General features: G+C 32.7%; 1 protein-coding gene across 1 annotated transcript in view; it reads right to left on the bottom strand.

Moving 5' to 3' along the window:
- Positions 1-4,403: 4,403 nt before the first annotated feature.
- LOC107445694 (unconventional myosin-IXb-like dachs) overlaps positions 4,404-18,930 on the bottom strand; it is a gene marked incomplete in the record, with an annotated part of 225,639 nt that continues 211,112 nt past the window's right edge. Inside the window, 5 exon segments of the mRNA XM_043044175.2 lie at positions 4,404-6,591; positions 10,863-11,062; positions 12,073-12,231; positions 13,745-13,839; positions 15,368-15,474. Of these exon segments, the coding sequence (XP_042900109.2) occupies positions 6,431-6,591; positions 10,863-11,062; positions 12,073-12,231; positions 13,745-13,839; positions 15,368-15,474 (722 nt within the window).

Here is an 18,930-nt window from a genome sequence, read left to right as displayed (position 1 = left end):
TTATTGTTTTATTATTGAACAACATGACACTATTCCGCAGTAGGACCACAATAAATATCTTAAATGAGTAAGCAATAGAAATTGAGCTTATTTTATTTATTTGTATTAAGATTTTATCACTCTTTTAAACCCTGTTTTTATACTGATTGTCAGTGAAACATGCGCAAAACATATCGTCATTGATTCTAATATCATACTTGCGCACTTTTAATCTTTGCAACTTTTTTGTGTTCTTTTTTTTTTTTCAAAAATGAAAGAAGTGGTAGTTCAAGTTTGTGCACTTTGGAAACTTTTGATTTAGTTATAGGATTTTTACGTACTAAAATGTAATCTTATTAGTTCGAAGTTCTAACTTTAAATATGTTAATTAATTTGTGCAGATGATATTTTAAAAAATCCTTTACAGACCTAAAAAGAACGTGATTTTATCGCTATGTGCTAAACTATCGAGATTAGAATATGATCGCTATTTATTTATTTATTTAATCACTAATTAATGTGTTTCGTTTACTTCTACTCATTTTATTTTATAACCGTCGTTGAACAGCCGACCCAATTTTTGGGTTTACGACTACTAATGTTCTACTCCGTAGCCTTGTAATTTTGAACCCAATCCAGAAGACAAGGGAACTCCTGGATCAAGTATTGGTAGAAATTTTGCTTTCGTGGAGGACTTTTTGATGGAATTAACCCGCCTTTGCGTTACATGGAGAGGAAGACCGCGAGAACCTCTCACGGTTAGCCTGACGGCAAATCGACTCTAAAATCAACCAGTCTCAAATTGATCCGTTTACCACTAAGGATATTTCTCGTTTGCACTGTGGTTGGTGCAAGCCGGACGCGGATTCGTATCGATCAACCATCGCCGGCATTCGAACCCGGTTTACTTCATTGGAAATTGAATGCTTCACATTTTTAGCCATCGCGGCTCTCTTCTAATCATTGCATCCAATCAATTGAACTTAGTTTCCAAATTTTAAATTTCAATACTGTTAAGTATTGCCTGGGATTGTTTTTTCTTCGCTAAATCTTGGATATACGGAGCTGCTCTCTCAAAGACAACACGTAGGTTGATTTCCCAATAAATATATTTTTGTAGTTCTCAGCACAAATTAAGACTTGTAAAAGTAAGTCAACACAAATGGAAACAATGTCCTACTAACTCTTTCCTAATACCTTTACTTATTGTTGAGACTTGCAGTGACTTCTCTTCAAACATCTCTTGAAGACATTGTTTAGTCCCAGAAATTCAACTTCTGAAGTAACAAGAACTTTTTCAATAAACTAAATCGATTTAAATTTATCTCTTCATCAATCTCCTAGTGTAGTAAATGATGACTGATGCACGTTAAATCTGTCGGGTCACAAAGTCCTCCAAATCGATACCTCTGGAGGTACTGCAATAAAGACTGATCGTTCTCTAGTTCAGGTCAAAATTGCGATCTGTGCATGAATGAATGGGTCCGCATTATAAACAGGAATAGACAAAAGTCGAATGCTCGGCCATAGATGGCGCCACTTGAAAACAAGAACAATCGCACCCCCTCTGCCGTAATGGCCGACGACACCAACAACATTAAAATACTAAATGTAATATTTTTCGCGCAATTTGAACAAAATTCACATAAAATAAGGAAAAAATTGTGAAAAATATGTTTAACAAAAATTCTGTGCCAAAAAGTTAAAGAAAACTCTTGTCGAAAAATTTATATGTCGAACGTGAAAGTTAGAAATTTGCGATTCTTAAACAGAAACATCTATGATATTTTAAAATTGAATCTGAAATTACAACTTTAGGTTTCCTTTCTTAAAAGAAAAGTTTTCTAAATAGAAATAGATGTTCTTTTATTTTTAAATCATATTTGGAACCTCTTGAGTCCCCTATGCAATTATCTCTTTCGCACCCTTGTTTTATCCCCCCCTTTTTTAATTTTTTTAGATTATTATGCTTTACTGGAACTTATAATAAGTGCAAATTTTTACAAAAATGAGTTATATTTCATACACATTACCTTAATTCTAACTGAATTTGATACAATAAGGAGATTCCATCTTTCTTAGAGAATAAAATGTAGAATTTATTAATCCTTTGTTGATATTCATAATAATTGCAAATATTTACGAAAATTTTTGGAGAATTACATTTCTATTTAAAATAAAGCACACAAATTTTATTTGAATTGAATACAATAAAAAGATAATTTTTATCTTCTCATAACAGGAAATAAAATGAATAATTTGTTATTGCTTTGTTGAAAAGCTTTGAAAATCATAATAAGTGCAAATTTTTAAGAAGATATTTACAATGTTTCAACTGTACACACACACATAAAACACCAAGGCTACTGCTCGGAATACATTAGAACTTTACAAATATGTTCCTTCATATTCTGAGGTAGAAAAATATAATTTTTATAATATAATACAAAAATAGCGGCAAATTGTTTAAGGCTGTTTTCTGAAAGCTCTTTTGTTTTAGGCTTTTTATCCAATGTGCCATTTTTACAACTATTGTGAATTCTCAACAGTTATTCATAACTCTTACATTAAGCTTTATTAGTCTGTCATAGACTAATAATGAAAACGGCGAAAAATTTCAATTAAAAAAAAGCTACCATTCCATAAAAATAAAAAGTATTTGTGATGTATATATATTTTTAAATATTTAAACAGTTACTTTATCTTTGAATTGCTTATAAAAATATGCAAAAAAATTGTGGAAATGAATTGTTGACATGATATTAAATTTTTTTTAAAGTGATAGAAAATTGAAACTGATAATAATTCACGCAAACTTGTCATCTTGGATATTAGGTTAAATTTTTTATTTATATATATATTTTTTTGTTTTTTATTTTAACTTTTAGCGACACAGTATTATTAAACAGCACAATATCTTTCAAAAAAGCTAGAAAATGAAGGTATCGTTTTTATTACATTAAGATAAATATAACTTGATATAATTTTTAGAACTTCTATGAATTTTTCCTCAAAACTTTAAGTGAATAAAATTACGTGATTTTGAGAGACTGTAATTTTGACGAATTTTAAAAAGGTTATAAAATATTTTTAGGTATTTGAAATGACATTCCGAAAAAATCCAATAAATTCTTTTCAACAAAATAGTATAAAATTAAAAAAATCTTCTTGAGTTTGACACAGAAACTTTCTTTTTCTTATATTCCTTGTAAAAAGTCAATCGCCTTCAACCTTTGAAGTAAAATATTTCTAGTAGTAGTGGACTAAAGTTGAAATTTTTTAAAAAAGCAGAGCTTTCATAAATTTTTTATTGAATTTCCTTATGTAAACATTTACCAACCCGATATTTCATATAAGTGTTTGAATTGAAAATATGTAGTGGTGGACAAAATTCTTTTAATCTTAATTTATTAAAATTATGAAGCATAGCCTCTTCTACCCCTAGGAAAAATACTTCTCGAGACTACGGAAATTCCATAGTAGTAGTTGGAGGGTATGTAAGGAACTTCAAAAACAACCTTGTTAAATATAGAAAGCAATTAGACATATAATGGAAGAATAAGCATATTTTTATATACAAACAGAATTAAATATTGTATTTAAGATGGATTTGTTTTCTTCTGTATGAATTTGATTACAACTCATTGTAGAAAAATATAAAGCCAGATAAATTAAATTAAAAAGCATTAAATTAAATTTTTATATATATAATTCACGGATTTATTTTATTAACTTTAATAATCCTGCAGTAATGCTTTAAGAGATTTTTTGAAAACATTTCTTCGCACATGCAAGTAATTAACAAAAAAGAATCCTTTTTTTTTACACTTTTTACACAGGGACCATTAGAATATTGTGCAAGCATCTAATGTGTAAGGAAATNAATATATATATTTAATTCACGGATTTATTTTATTAGACTATAAAATTTTAATTTTATTAACTTTTAATAATCCAGCAGTAATGTTTTACGAGATTTTTTGAAAACATTGCTTCGCACATGCAAGTAATTAACAAAAAAGAATCCTTTTTTTTTTACACTTTTTACACAGGGACCATTAGAATATTGTGCAAGCATCTAATGTGTAAGGAAATTTGTCGACAAGGGTAATGCTTACAAGTTCAGTTAACTGTCTTATACATGGTCTATACTTATATATATTTATGCTTAGTGACTTACTAGATGTAAGATACTAGATTTCCTTTATCAGAAAAAAAATTCCCTTAAAAATAGAAAAGATAACTACATTTTGGGGGAAATAATTATTTGAACGTAAGTATGGTCTTACGTAATTACGTTATTAATTTTACATAAGCACAAGGGTTTAACAATTTGCTTTTTTTTTTTTTTTTTGCTCATAAAGGAAACCAGAATCTGCAATACTTGAGCAATATTTAAATAGCCCCATACTATCAATGTCCACTTTTTCAAATTTTACAATATTAATAATACAAATATATTTCCTGAGAACTAAAAATAGGAATTTGTTTGTTCATAATTTTGAGACTGATGTTTTGGAATCGTCAGTTGCTCTAGTCATTGTCTTCTTCCACACATTCATTTGTACTTGTAACGAAGTGTTTATACATGGACGCATCACCAAACAACACCCATTTGATGCACATAGAATTGTTTTACGAAACACGTGTGTAACCAGACACTCTAAGATATGATGATGAAACCCTGAGATTGTATGACGTGTTTCTATTGCCCACACCTAGTATGTCTCAACGAAATTTTTTGTAATTATTTACCTCCAGTGGTCAGAAAAAAACATCGCCAATCGTGAATGATTGTTTACTTGAGCTCGATGAGTTCAACTGACCATGAAGCTGATTAAATAAATTTTTTGAAGTAATCTCGGACAGTCAGGGATCAAATAAAAGCATCAAAACAAAATATTTTTTTTTTTGTGGAAACTTTACAAAGGAAAACAAAACATAATTGACTGACGCATTTGAACGGTGGTAGCAAAAACTAAACTTATTTATTTATTTACATTTAGTTCAAGGGCAATAAATGAAATGCATTTCGAAACTGGGGGAGAAAAAAAGTGGGTCGCCATAATAAAGTAAGCATCCATAGAGATGCTCTATGACCTTATGACCTAGCTCATTTCCCAGACAAGCATTAAGTTTAAAATAAACATTAAAAATAAATATTAACTATAAATTAAGATTAGTAAGCACCAACAACCCCTATGTTGTAATCTAATATCTGATTAAAATACTCAGAAAATAAATTGAAATGTAAGGTTTTCTGCAGTCTGAGGGGACATAAATCTGCCAACTCTTATCCGTTGTATTGATAACACACATTGTTTTCCAAATAAATTTTTAACGCACGTTGTTTAGCGAAATTTCAAATTTGCTCAAAAGATAATTTTTTATGGAGAAAAATTGAATTGCAAATCTCAATACTTTCCACCTACTAAATAGCACTATACCTTAAATTAAACGTTTTCAGTTGATTCGAAAGTGAAACTGAACAGCAATAATAAATATGAATTTCACCTCTTTTGAGGTTTTGAGATTCAAATACTATTTGCCACGCGTTCTGGGCTGCATTAATCACTCTCAGTCCTCGGATAACCAAGAGAAACGCTCCTGAAGGACAGGAGTCTTGGAGAATTACCCTCTATCCAGATGGTTAACACGTTGAATGCCCCGCTAATTTTACATGGCTTGCCCGTATAGCCAAATGGTAAATAATTACAAATTAAATTTGCAAATATTAGACAGATTTTGCTACTTATTTAAAAAGGTTTAGCATGAGATATCTGGAAGAAGTGGTGAATTATATAAGTCTACGAATTGTTTAGAAATAGTGGTGGATAAAAATCTACTAAATTGAATTTATTAAACCAAGAATCACAATTAATAAACTACCACTTGAAAATATTTTATTCGCTGTCCGAAGCAAGTTGGCATCTCTGTGTATATAAATAAATCTATTTTTGTGTGATCTATAATTTCTTCAAACTATTTTAACAACAATAATAATATAAAAAAAATTAAAAATTTACTCGAATTATGTGTTTGTTATAATCTTGGCTTCATCGGTCACTCCCGTGGTGCTATAAACAAACTCAGTGCCGGTCACCCCCCATGGTATTCAACGTGCTAATGCGGTTTGAGTGGATTTTAGAACTTCGGAAATTTGAGAGTGATTTTGCTTTGCAAATGGTAAGAGGGTCACAAACTGGAAATAAGTGCCTGTTCACAGCCTAGAGTTTTCAAATACTTTTTTAATTCAATTTCCTGAGAGGTGGAGAATTCGAGGCATTTTTTTTAAAAATGTTATGCGCATGGCGCAATGTTAAGTAATATTGAAAACTACCAGGGGAAAAAAATGCTCTCTCTGTTGCAACGAGTTATTATTATCCATTGAGACATTCTAGGTGTAGGAGATAGTGAAGAACATGTTGATGAAGTAGTAATTGGAGGAAGTTTATATGTTGACTCCCTCCGAAGGTTTGAGCTCCAGAAATTGATAGGGAACATGAATAGTGTGGTTTTTATGTTCAACCACAAGGTGGCCCCGTCTTGCAGATGCTCTCACAACCATGACGGTTTCGCCTTTTAGAAGTGTCACCTCTGAACTGTTATCTTCTGCAAATATAAAGAAAAAAGCATAACTAATTTAACTACCACTCTCAAAAAACATGCCACATAATTTTCATTTATATTTCAACCAAATGCTGCAGTTTTTTTTTACTTTCAAATGTAATTATTGCTTCAAATAAATAAGCTCAAAGTTTTACTTTCATAATTTGCTTTGAAGTCTTTCTTATTTCACACGAACGATATATATTTTTTTCGCTGAAACATTGCATTAAAATTCTCATTATTTATTTAAAAACAATTAAACAAATATTCTAGTTTGCTCCAACAAATAAAATCTTTATCTCTTTCACCTTCTTATACCTTGTTACTTAAGCAAACGTCAATATATTTTCCGCTTCTCAACTTGTAGGACTGAGAATATTTTGTATAATTTCTGCGAGGCTTTAGAAAAAGTTTTGTAATTTTTTGCCATAGTTATGGTTTTAACTGAAAAGATCCAAGTAAAGAACCAAAAAATTTATTGCGAGCCGAATTACTTGATTGCAAAACTTTGAAATCCTATAAATGAATGCTATCAAACCTCTTTTAATACCACCGCTCATCACTAGATTTCTATACTTCGTTATTAAATTAACTATACATTTAAGACAGCGGTGTCAAACTCGCGGCCAGCGGGCCGCATGCTGCCCGAGATGAACATTTTTGCGGCCCATTCAATATATCCAACGCAAAGTAAAAATAAAATAGAAATATGAATTAGAAAGGAAACTAGCATATAAAATTATAATATACTTTATTTATAAACGATAATTTTAAATTGTACTCACGAAAATGTACAATTCTAATTGGCTTGCGGCACCTGCCATTCCATCGATACTGCATCGTATCAAAAATATGCAGAAAAAATTTCAAATCTTAGAACAGAATTTGAAACAAAGTTTAAAGATTTTAATTCTTTGGAAGACAAATTTTGTTTGCTTTCTTAGATTTTCTAAATAAATATAGACTCAGTAATATGCAAATGGAAGTGATTGAGATTCAGTGGTACTCAAATTTGAAGACAAAATTCATTGAAGTGGATGTGTCTAAATTTTGCAAATACTTATGGCAAGGTTTGGAAGTACTTATCAATGCAAGCAATTATTTTCGGTTATGAATGGAAATAAATCTCCTGTCCGAAACCGTATTAATAACGCTCACGTTGGGTCAATTTTGAAAGTAGTCTCGGTCAGTAAAATTTCTCCCGAAATAGGAAAGAGATAGTAGCAGAGAAGAGATGTCAAATATAAAAAAATTATTTTAATTTATACATGTTTATTACAATGTACTATTCAAAATAAAAATATTTGTTTCCATGAACACAAATTTTTTTTCTTTACGGCCCACGTATAGTTAAGCATTGTTTATTTGGCCCAAGTTGGCTTTTGAGTTTGACACCCCTGTTTTAAAAGTACGCCATATCGCGGAAGAAAATTTTCGTCGCAAATTCTTTCTCCTTCATTATTAATTTAAAATTTAAAAGAAAGAAAAAGCAACTTCATGCAAACCTAGATTATGTCATAAAGTTTCGATTGCTGAAAAAATACTTCAAAATATCTGCACTTTAAATTTCAAATTTCAAATTACGAATTTTCTTCCGCTGTATGGCGTTCTCTTAAGTCTCCTTGTTTGTAACGAAACTTTTTGAACAAACATCGTTAATAAATCTTTAATAACTCTGAATAGCTGCCACAACTTAACAACGGTTTAATGGGATGCACGCAAGTGACGTAGTGTGGGCATCTCAATCCTAATTGGTTGTTGAATCGTGAAATTTGTTTGAGCTAGAAATTGTTTTTTCCATTCTATTTCGAGTAAGCCGAGCTCGTCAAGTATCACTTCTCTAATAAAGTGACACATTCTACATTCTTATACAAAGATTTCAATTCTTTCACTATATATTTCTTAATTAACACAAAGACAGGAATGAAGACATGTTGAACACAAACAAACTAATTATGTATCGAAGTTGTCAGGTACACGAAACAAAAATATATCACGGTTACAATAAATACATAAACAAATAATAAATTTAAGTAAAGTAAAAGACGCAGACTAGAAAGAATTATATTTTAACAAAATTGAAGTGCCTGTATTTAATGAACTTTACGTTAATCAACATTCTAACGTATGTGTAGAAATTTAGCTCAAATTTAACACGCCATTTCGCTCATAAACGATCAACTAGCGCTGATGTCATAGGTTGCATGTGTTGGTATCCGTGATCTTCTCCTCGAAATGCAAGTACCCAATTGACAAAGGGCCGCTGTTCGGATGCTTTGCTGCATCTGCATATACACTATGTCCATAAATTAAGGATAATTCAAATTCTCACGACAATTGAGCTTCAAAGTAAAAATTTTACTAGTAGAATTATCACACATTTTCACGAATAATATGCAAATCGCCACCAGGTGAGGCCGATAGTACGTCACAATGACGAAAGTGTAAAATAAGTGTATAAAAGGACTGATGACAAAGTAAAATTGCTCACAAGAGTTCCGAGTGCCTCTCAGTGCCGTAACCGATTAGTTATGACACAGAGGACGCATGATTTTTTACGAGGTAAAATTATCGGTCGCCTGGATTGTGATTGTAGTCAAATGGAAGCATCGATGAAACTTGGAATTGCCCGAAGTGTCATCTCTAGCCTTTGGCAATGATTCCAAGATGATGGAAATATCAGTAGACGTTGCAATCAGATTGACAACGTTGCAATACAGATTGACAACGCCGAATGAAAACCAATATTTGTCAGTAATTGCCAAACGAAGCAGACGGAGTACAGCATACGACCTGTCTTGTCAGCTATCTGTAGCTACAGGTTTCAATGCTGATATGCTCGTAGCTGATATGCTCGTAGCTGATATGCTCGTAGGCCTATCAGATGTGTTCTGCACTGTCGCCAGCGATCAGCCTGGTGAAGAGAACATGCAATGTGGACATCACAGTGGGCTCGCGATGAGTTCAGGTTTAACTTGCAACCTGATTCACATCAGAATTCAGAACGTCAGGTACCCGTTACCACATCATTGAACAACACAGTTACGATGAATCATGATTGCTCTTTTGGGGTGGAATGATAAATTATACTGGACTCTAGAACAGACCTGTTTGTTCAATTCAGAACCATGACGAGGCAAAATTTATCAGGACATCATTCTGGAAAAGAATGTATGTTTGTTTATGGGTGCCATGGGCATAGAATTTGTGTTTATGGATGACACGCCTATCGTCACCGAGCAAGCATCGTAAACAAATGTCTTCATCCTGAGGATATCACCCGTATGGATTGGCCAGCATTCTCTCATAACTTGAGTTCGAAAGACAGGCTTGGTAGCCAGTCAACTACCTCCTGCTTTGCGTAACGGAATTTCGGATACTTACTGAGTAGAATTATTTTCCCCAAGAGCAGCTCGATAATTTGATACTCAGCATGCCTAAGCGTTGTAGGTCTGTATTTGATTGCATGGGAGTCAAACAATTAATTATCCATTTTACCTACCATGGAATATTAAGTTTTTGAGAAGAAGATATTTTTACTGATTACTCCAGAGAGCAATTATAAAAAATACCTAATTTACAAAAAACTTAAAATGTCTCCTTAAAAATATTTTTTTGCTCCAGTTAGCTATTGTAGTTGTAGTTTTCATGAATATTATCCACCACCTCTTTTGTTTAATAAATGGGTTTTATGATTAAATCACGTTTGTTTTGTTTCTGACTTCTATTCATTTGTTGGAGCTGGCATTATCCTTAATTTATGATAATGAGGGTATTTAAATAAGAGCAAAAGCAACAAGTTGCATGAACCAAAAAATATTACAAAGCCTGCGATCAATTCTTTTTTGAAAGACAGTCCGTAGTTACAGTAGAACATTTGTGCATTTAGATTGTTCTCAAAAGTAGTTTGTCATGGGAATCAAGAGAACCAGTTAATTGGTTCCCTTAAAACTTATTGGTTTTTTTAAGAAAAAAGATAAAGTAGAAATAAAATAAAAAAATTTCATTTAAGAATTAAAAATTAATAATTTTAAAATATTTTTAAGAATATAGTATATACTCGAGACTAAAATTTTCAAGATTTTAAATTAAAGAAAAAACTATGTTAAGAACTGGTTTAAATTTCAGGAAATTTTATGACCCGAAACCCAGCATTAAATTTTTGTAATTTATACGCGCGGTAATTTACTAATTGCATGCAACGAAGACAGTTAATTCGAAAGGATAAAATACGTATCACTTAGAGTTCATTATCGAATTAAAAACTTACATACCTGGATAATTCATTTTCATGACCCTTGCCTGAGGATAAGCAATTTTTGTATTGCCTGTCACAGTATACGAACGACTTGGTGGAACTGGAGGTGGTCTCTCCAAATCCAAACCAAACAGTGAACACGTCTGCTGAATCGTCTTTTGGTCACATCGTTCCAAGTCTGGTGGAGGAGTACCAGCTATTGGCTGTGGTCGTGGCCTGCAACAGTCATAACAATCCAGAATATAGCTACATAAAAGCTTAGTCATAAAAAAACTTTCGTAAAATTATCCTTATATAGTAAATTTTTTGAATACCGATTATATACTCATCCTAGGTTCAAATAAATAGTTTGCATTAAAGGGTTAAGGGATTTATTGCAAACAATGGGAAACGTTAAGAGACTTTACTTCATTTTAGAGACTTTATTTTGCTTCTATTTAAGTCATATTTTTAGCTTCTATTATATTTAATTCATTATTAGTCAATCATTAAAAAAAAAATCTTGTCCCGCAGTGGACTGATCGTTAAGGCACGATTCCTAGTAGAACACCTATGTCAAATATCACTGGCTGCGGTCAGTTAGCATAAGGGTGATCACTTCGTTCAACTTGCGAAGGGACCGAGGGCGCACGGTACGGTCTTCGTTAAGCTGTTCTACCGTAAAGTGCTCAACTTCGCGCGCAAGTCGTCGGGCTACCAAAGCATCACCTCCGCAGAGGATCAAAATTGCGATGGCATGTCTTCGGATCATCCTCAGGGATGTTTCCCTGGCCGTTGCCAATAGCCCATTGAGCAGCTCTAGTGTGACATAAATAAAATACCTACCTGTCTACAAAAAAAAAAAANAAAAAAAAAAATATCTGATTCCAATATCTCGTTTTTATTTGGTCCTACTGATTTATGTAGAATTGTATGGGTATGATTTTGTAGGTAATTTAATAGAGAATCTTAGATACCACACGCTTAATATCTCAAATTCTGATTGGATGACGGCCTTATAGTTTGCCTGAATCGAAATATACGGATGGTGTTAATATCCACCGCCAGGTTATTTGTGAAAATTAAATATGGAGAATTAAAAGTATGTTTAGAATTTTCCATCTTTTTGACAGTTGTGTTCGGTAGAGAAGAGAGACTCCTTTTAAGACATCTTAACACTATCAAGAAAAGGAGTCGGTGAAATAAAGAAAGGAATGGCTAGTTTTTTAAATTATTTGGCAGCTTACCTGTTGACGCGTGTTCTCGCTTGCATGTGCAGATTTCTCTTGAGCGTAGGCCATCTTTTCCTTCTAAAGTTCCATCCTCTCCACATGGCCTGGACGAGAACAGCTGCATTGTGCCTCCTCTCCACCCTCAGCAGTTCCAGCTGCTGTCTTGCTCCTTCACTAAAATTGATAGTTGATTCGATTTATAAATACTCATTCCGCTACAAAGATTACGATATACCCATACTATTAACAAAGGCACAACAATTTATATCCTCTAGTGTTTCGAATCAATAAACAAGAACCTACCTTGGTGTTGAAATACAAGATGCATTTCGTCACTGAGGAAGGTCTTTTGTTTATAGAACTGAAACTATAGTATGTCCTTTTTTGTGTGTCTTTGCTTGCGATTTTTTGCGACATATTGTTCTGCTTCATTCAAGCAGAGCACTAAGTATACCCTTTCTTACTATGAAGAAAATTATATTTACAAAAGGACACAAACAACAAAACTCCAGTGGGGCTTGTCTGGGTGAAAACCATTAGTAGAAAGCTAAGATTTTCAGGTTCGATTTGTATTCTGACTGAAGAATCAAAGAATGCACGCACATCAAATCTGTATTGGAAACAAAGAGGTAAAAGTGTTCTGTGTGATGTGATGAGAAAATATGAATTACAAAAATTATATAGCGTTGTCAACTAGCATAAAGTCTACTATGGCATGGCTGAAAAATTTCCGGTAAGGGAGTTTTGCTCAGTAATCGGATCGTTATTATGTAGCTTAATCGAAATAAAAATTAGATATCGATTATGTTAAAATATAAAGCTCTGAAAAAGTGAAAGGCTTTAGGCCATTAGTGAATGTTTTGACATAACTGACATAGCCTCAATTTTAAGTTTGCTGTTTGAAGTCATAAGAAAATGTATATTATGGAAATGTTACAGTGTTATTTAAAAATTTGGCGAGGACAATGAATGCAATAAGAGTAGTGGGGGCTTAGTGGATAGAACGCTTGCCTCCCAATGAGGTGAACCGGGTTCGAATCCCAGCGAAGGCTGGTCGATACGAATTCCGCACCCGACTTGCACCGACCACGGAGTTGACATAAAATATTCTCAGTAGTACATAGATCAGAGGTTAGAGTCCCCTTGCTGTCAAGCTAACCATTGGAGGTTTTTGTGGTTTTCCTCTCCGTGTAACGCTACTGCGTGTGAAGTCCATCAAAAAGTCTTCCACGAAGACAAATTTCTCCCAATACTTGATCCAGAAGTTCCCTTGTCTTCTGGATTTGGCCAAAAATTACAAGGCTACTGAGTTGAACATTAGTAGTTGTAATCGTAAACACTAAAATTGGATCGGTTGTTCAACGAAGGTTACGAAATAAAATGAATGCTATATACTTGTTTTATGGTTTCAAAACATGAGATTGCATCTGGTATTCATACTTTTAGAAAGACCCTTTTGTGATATTTGCATTTAATTCAAACATTTACTATGCATAACTTCTGAAATTAATTCATATATTTACGATGCACAGTTTCTACAATTAATTCATATATTCTTCTCGCATATATTTATGCGATACCTAATATAGTTAATAAACATTGCAAAATATGAAAAATAATTATATATACCATATCATGCATATTAGTTATCATGCAAGTGAAAAATTCAATCTAGTTAATATGATACCTTAAAAATATGTGTCTTTTTCCCATAGCCCAAGCTGTTGAGGCATTTGATACTCTACAGTTTTCAGTAACAGCCATGAAACATTCTAATATGAGCTGAAAGCAAAAAAATAAATTGTCAATTTAGTATAAATTATACAGGATGTTCTGCAAGCATCACCCTTACTATATCTTTTAGAATCCTTGTCAAAAATGATATTAAAAAAAAATATTGACATGATGAGTAGCAATCTTTGTAAGAAAGAGTGACTATCGAAATCTAACAAATCACTATTTAGGAGGAAAATTGGATAAAAATATGAAAACTAGTTTAATTGCTGGGTGAAACTTGAAGGTAGTTTTAAAATTTCCCTTCTCTCTTTTCTCAAGCAATCAAAGATGCTTTGATGTTTTCAATTTCCCTTTCACCAACATTGGAAAGTTGCATTTCGACGACATGTTTGAAAGATGAGTCCTCAGAACTATCTTTGGTGGAATTTGTGACATTGGTGCATTGGAGGAAAAGATACAACTTTGAATTATACAAGTTAGATAAAAATGATGACATCTTAAACTGTGACAATGGTGTATTGGAGTAAAAGATACAACCTTGAATTATACAAGTTAGATGAAAAATGATGACATCTTAAACTGTGACAATGGTGTATTGGTAGAAAAGATACAACTTTGAATTATACAAGTTAGATAAAATGATGACATCGTAAACTCAATCAGACTAAACAGAGCTAGATGGATAGGCCATCTGCTAAGAATGGTCTGGGGTAGATTTGCCTTGAAAGTTTTCAACACCATTCCCTGTAAGAAAAATTTAAGAGACAGATCAAAAAAGAAAGAAAGAAAAATGATGGACCGACTGTTTAGAACAAGACTTTTTCTGAAATCAAAATAAAGAACTGGACAACTGCCTACCAAAAAGTGGACAGGAAAAATCTTCTAGAGAAGGTCAAGGCCCACCCGGGGCTGTCATGTCATCAATAATGATAATAATGACGTTTCGACAACGTTTTTGTTTTTTTCCTCGGTCACATATTAACTTTTGATCCTAAACATGTAAAGCTTAACAACCTCTTAAACTTTATTTTTAACAAGGACTCTAAAATTTTTTTTATCAAGGGCGGATTCACTACACGTACATAATACTCACAGTAAAAATTAAAAAAATATCGGTATTATTCGTATGTACACAAAACACATCATATATTTTGTATATTTAAGGCATACTTTTGGCACTGCTCATAACTATCAAGAAACATAACTAGTATTATGCAATACATAATATGTTTAGGCTTGAAAATTTAAAAAGTTTTACAGATACAACTTTTCCAAAGTACCGGAAAATTTTAAAAATAGTTTCGTGTTACTTTTCCAGATTAATTTTTAGTAACATTAGGAAATATTTATATCCAGAGCAGCTGGAACAGCAACGATTTTAAGTAGATGCAATGTAACTAAACATGACACGTGAAGGAATCACGCATTTCTAATTTATTTGCTTCTTAACTTGTTAAAGGAGCCGTCTTTTAACATACACAGCATACACAGAAATCGATAAAAATGTTGACTATTTACGCTAAAATTCTCAACTTAAATGAACTAAAATGGGGCATGTAAGAAAGATACTTACTTTGCAATCCTCAATGGCTTTGTCATCGGTTCGTTTTAGTTTCTTAAAAGGTGCGATCAAACGATACCTTATGTTAAAAGCCTTAAACCTCATTCGATGAGGAAAACCTAAAAATAAGTAAATAAATAAATAACATTTTTAAAATACTGCCAACATACAGTATATTTCTAAGATCAAGTAATCAAGGCACCACAGAGTTCAAGTAAACAAAGGAAATATGAGGCTTTAATAATTTTATTTCTAATTAGTCAATAAACAGTATACTTTTAAAATCAGATACAACTGGGTAAGTTAGAGTTGACCCAAATGTTTTGCTTAAATCAAGGCCCTCATCTAAAGAAAGCGCTTATTGAAAGTCGATCATTCTTTTCCACTTAGTCTCTTACATTAACCCCTTAACGATTGGTTAATTTTCAAGAAAACGGTCATAAAAGTTCCTATTTTTTTGACTTTTGTATTTGTATTACGTATTTGATTAGTGCTGCAACTAGTTTAAAATAAACTAACTATCTACAATTACCTTAAAAATATCCTGGTTCTGCCATCAGGTGTGTAAAATGAGAAATAAAATGTTTTTCGGGCAAAAGAAATGAATTAGCTTACACTTACTTACAAAATTCTGACTGGCGCGTTACTACTGAACACTCCAGCCCGTCAATATCACGGGAGCGAGAAATAGCGGACGAAATCTCACCCCGTCATTTTCACGGGAGCGAGAAGGAAGGGCGTTAAATTGAAAGCCAAATCAAATTCGCTGCCGTTAAAGAAGTCGTCTTCGACGTCAAACTCAAAATTTGCATATTGCAATGTTTGAAAATAAGAAAATTTTCCATTTGTGACTATCTTCTTCCATTTTATACAAAAAAAATAAACAAATTGCTTATACTGCTTTATCCTTTAATTGTTTTGAGCAGTGTAGCTTTATCATCCATCTACATCAAGTGTCAAGAATTCAATGCTTAATTTGCAGCTGAGTAAATTTACAAAAAAATATAGAAGTTATTTAACTAAAAAAATAAGATGCTAAAAATAACAAAAATAAGAATTTGGTTACAATTTATTCAGGCTAGGGTAGAATAGTATCTAAGATATCGATTGGAATTTATAAAATTTATACCTTTAAAGTACTTCAGCCTTCATACTAAACAAAAATAAAAGTATTTAATTTTGAAAACGAACAATTGGTGAAAAAGGATATATATATAAAGGATATAAACATACAATAGAAGGCCTGGAATATATACTAGTATATAAATTAAAATTAGTATTAGTTGATATATTGAGTCTTCAGGAAAGTTGGTGCCTATTTTGGATAGGCGGAGTTCTCAAAGGTCCGCAAATATATTCAAGTGGTAGCAAAATGTATACTATAAATTATATTTCTTGTTTTTGAGAATAGATCATTAAATTTTCTTAATCGTCACAAAGATTTGGAAACTTATTTCATACATGGAAGTCTGATACATACTAGATGAATATCATCTAAATCGAAATGGTTGCGAACTTAGAAAAAATTCAAAATTGCTACCACTTGAATAATTTTTGCGGACATAGGAAAGCTCCGCTTATCAAAAATCTGTGCGAACTTTCCAGACGACCCAATTGTTTTCCATTCTTCCTCTTTTTTAAATATAAATATAACGCATATATTTCTTAAAATGTATTGAAAAAGCATTTGCTTTTAAAATTACTTACCTCCAGCCATCAGATTGACAGTTTCTAGAACTTGTAATGCCCTAATTTGTTGTACAACAGCCCCTCTATCAAAATGATTGGGTTGCTCATTGTTGTTCGCCTGTAAATCATAACAAATGAAAGAATTTAGAATCGAAGTTGTTCGAGAAATTCTTTTTCAACATCTTTTAATTCAATATTGTATCTTATAATGTTATTACTCACAAATTTTATATTAAAAAAAACCTTAATACAGTCTCATAGCTACTTATAGCAGTGTCTCCCAAAGTGTGGTACTCGTACCCCCAGGGGTACGGGAACAGTTTAGCGGGGATACGCGTTCTTATGCGAAATATCTTGCAACAAACGAAAATTTAAAAAAATTTTATTTAAAAACAAAGCTAGCCATGAAAATTTACGATGACGTATTTTTCTATTGGCTATTTTTTGCAGAGTTAACAGCTAATATAATATAATTAGTGGTGTGTAAAACCAGTTGTGATTTTTAAGTTTTTTGCAATTTTTTAATAGTAAAAAATGCATTCATTTTTTTATTAGTGGTACACAGCTTTACGAAAAATTTAGAAAGGGTACACAAAAGTCATAAGTTTGGGAAACACTATTCTATTCTATAGACGGTTTAAAAAATCAGTATAAGTAATTATTTTGAAGATGACATTTCAAAATTACTAAAAAAATGTAGGGAAAAAAATGAGTCGATGACAGAAAAACTTCATAATATCCAATTTCCTCTCTTTTCAAAACTGGCACGACCATTTTGTTCACTATATCCGGGAGTTCACTATAAACCGTGTTCACTACAGCGGGGTTTGACTGTAATTTGACATTAATATTGATTAGTACATTAAAAGGAGACGCTGCTAGTTTTAATGGAGTGTTGGAAAAGTTTGGAAATCGAAGTCTCCATTTTAACTACACAGTTATGGGGCAAAATTAGGAAATTTTGTGACTAGCCACCTTTCACAGTAGCCACTTTTTTTAAATTTGAAATGGCTAATAAAAATAAGGTTTTTAAAATAAGTTAAACTTTACAAGTCCATTTTTACAATGTTGTGAATCACGCNTACATAAGGAAAAAAAAAACACAATTTGTACATATGAGAAAAACAAATAAAAAAAGGTGTTTCCTTAAAAGAAAATCGTCTTTGGGTTCTCCCGGACGGTCAGCAACGTTGAACATCTTTGAGGCATCCATTCAATGAAGTTAATAATGAGGGGGTGGGGTATTCTGTCCCACTCCTCCGGAAGAGCTCTTTCCAGTTCTTGGAGAGTTTGTGAGGGTAGTAGGCGTCCAGTAAATCGTCTGTCCAGAATGTCCCAAACATACTCGATTGGGTTCACGTCCGGAGAACACGCTGGGCAATCCATTCGTATGACTCCTTCCTCCAAAAACAATCATTCACCAAGTTAGCACAATGTGACCTGCAATTATCGTCCATTAACATGAAGCCATCTCCGATTGCTGCAGAGTATGGGGCTACAATGGGTCTCAGGATCTTATCTCTATTTCGGCGACCGGTCAGAGCCCCATTTTAAATGATATAGAGATCAGTGCGCCCAACAATTTAGATGCCAGCACAGACCATCGCTGCCAAATCTTACACTTTCGTGCACGAACACAGGATTGTGTCCAGTGCCACGTTCCATACAGATGAAAATACTTCTATTATCAGGATGAAAAGAAAAAGGGGACTCATCAGAGAAAATAATATTGCGCCATTCATTTCTCCTCCAGTTCACATAGGTCGGCGAGCATATAGCGTGAAGGTGGTTTCGGTCAGTTCGTGTCGAAACTGTAGTGCGAGTAGCCGAGGGAAGGTGTTGCTGAAGAAAAATGGCATTCATATTTCTGTGTCTCCGAGCCGTTA

The sequence above is a fragment of the Parasteatoda tepidariorum genome, chromosome 10 (genome assembly GCF_043381705.1).
Source record: "Parasteatoda tepidariorum isolate YZ-2023 chromosome 10, CAS_Ptep_4.0, whole genome shotgun sequence".
In the NCBI taxonomy this organism is placed as follows: Eukaryota; Metazoa; Arthropoda; class Arachnida; order Araneae; family Theridiidae; genus Parasteatoda; species Parasteatoda tepidariorum.
The sequence above is the reverse complement of the archived record's forward strand: the minus strand, read 5'-3'. Positions and strand labels throughout refer to the sequence as shown.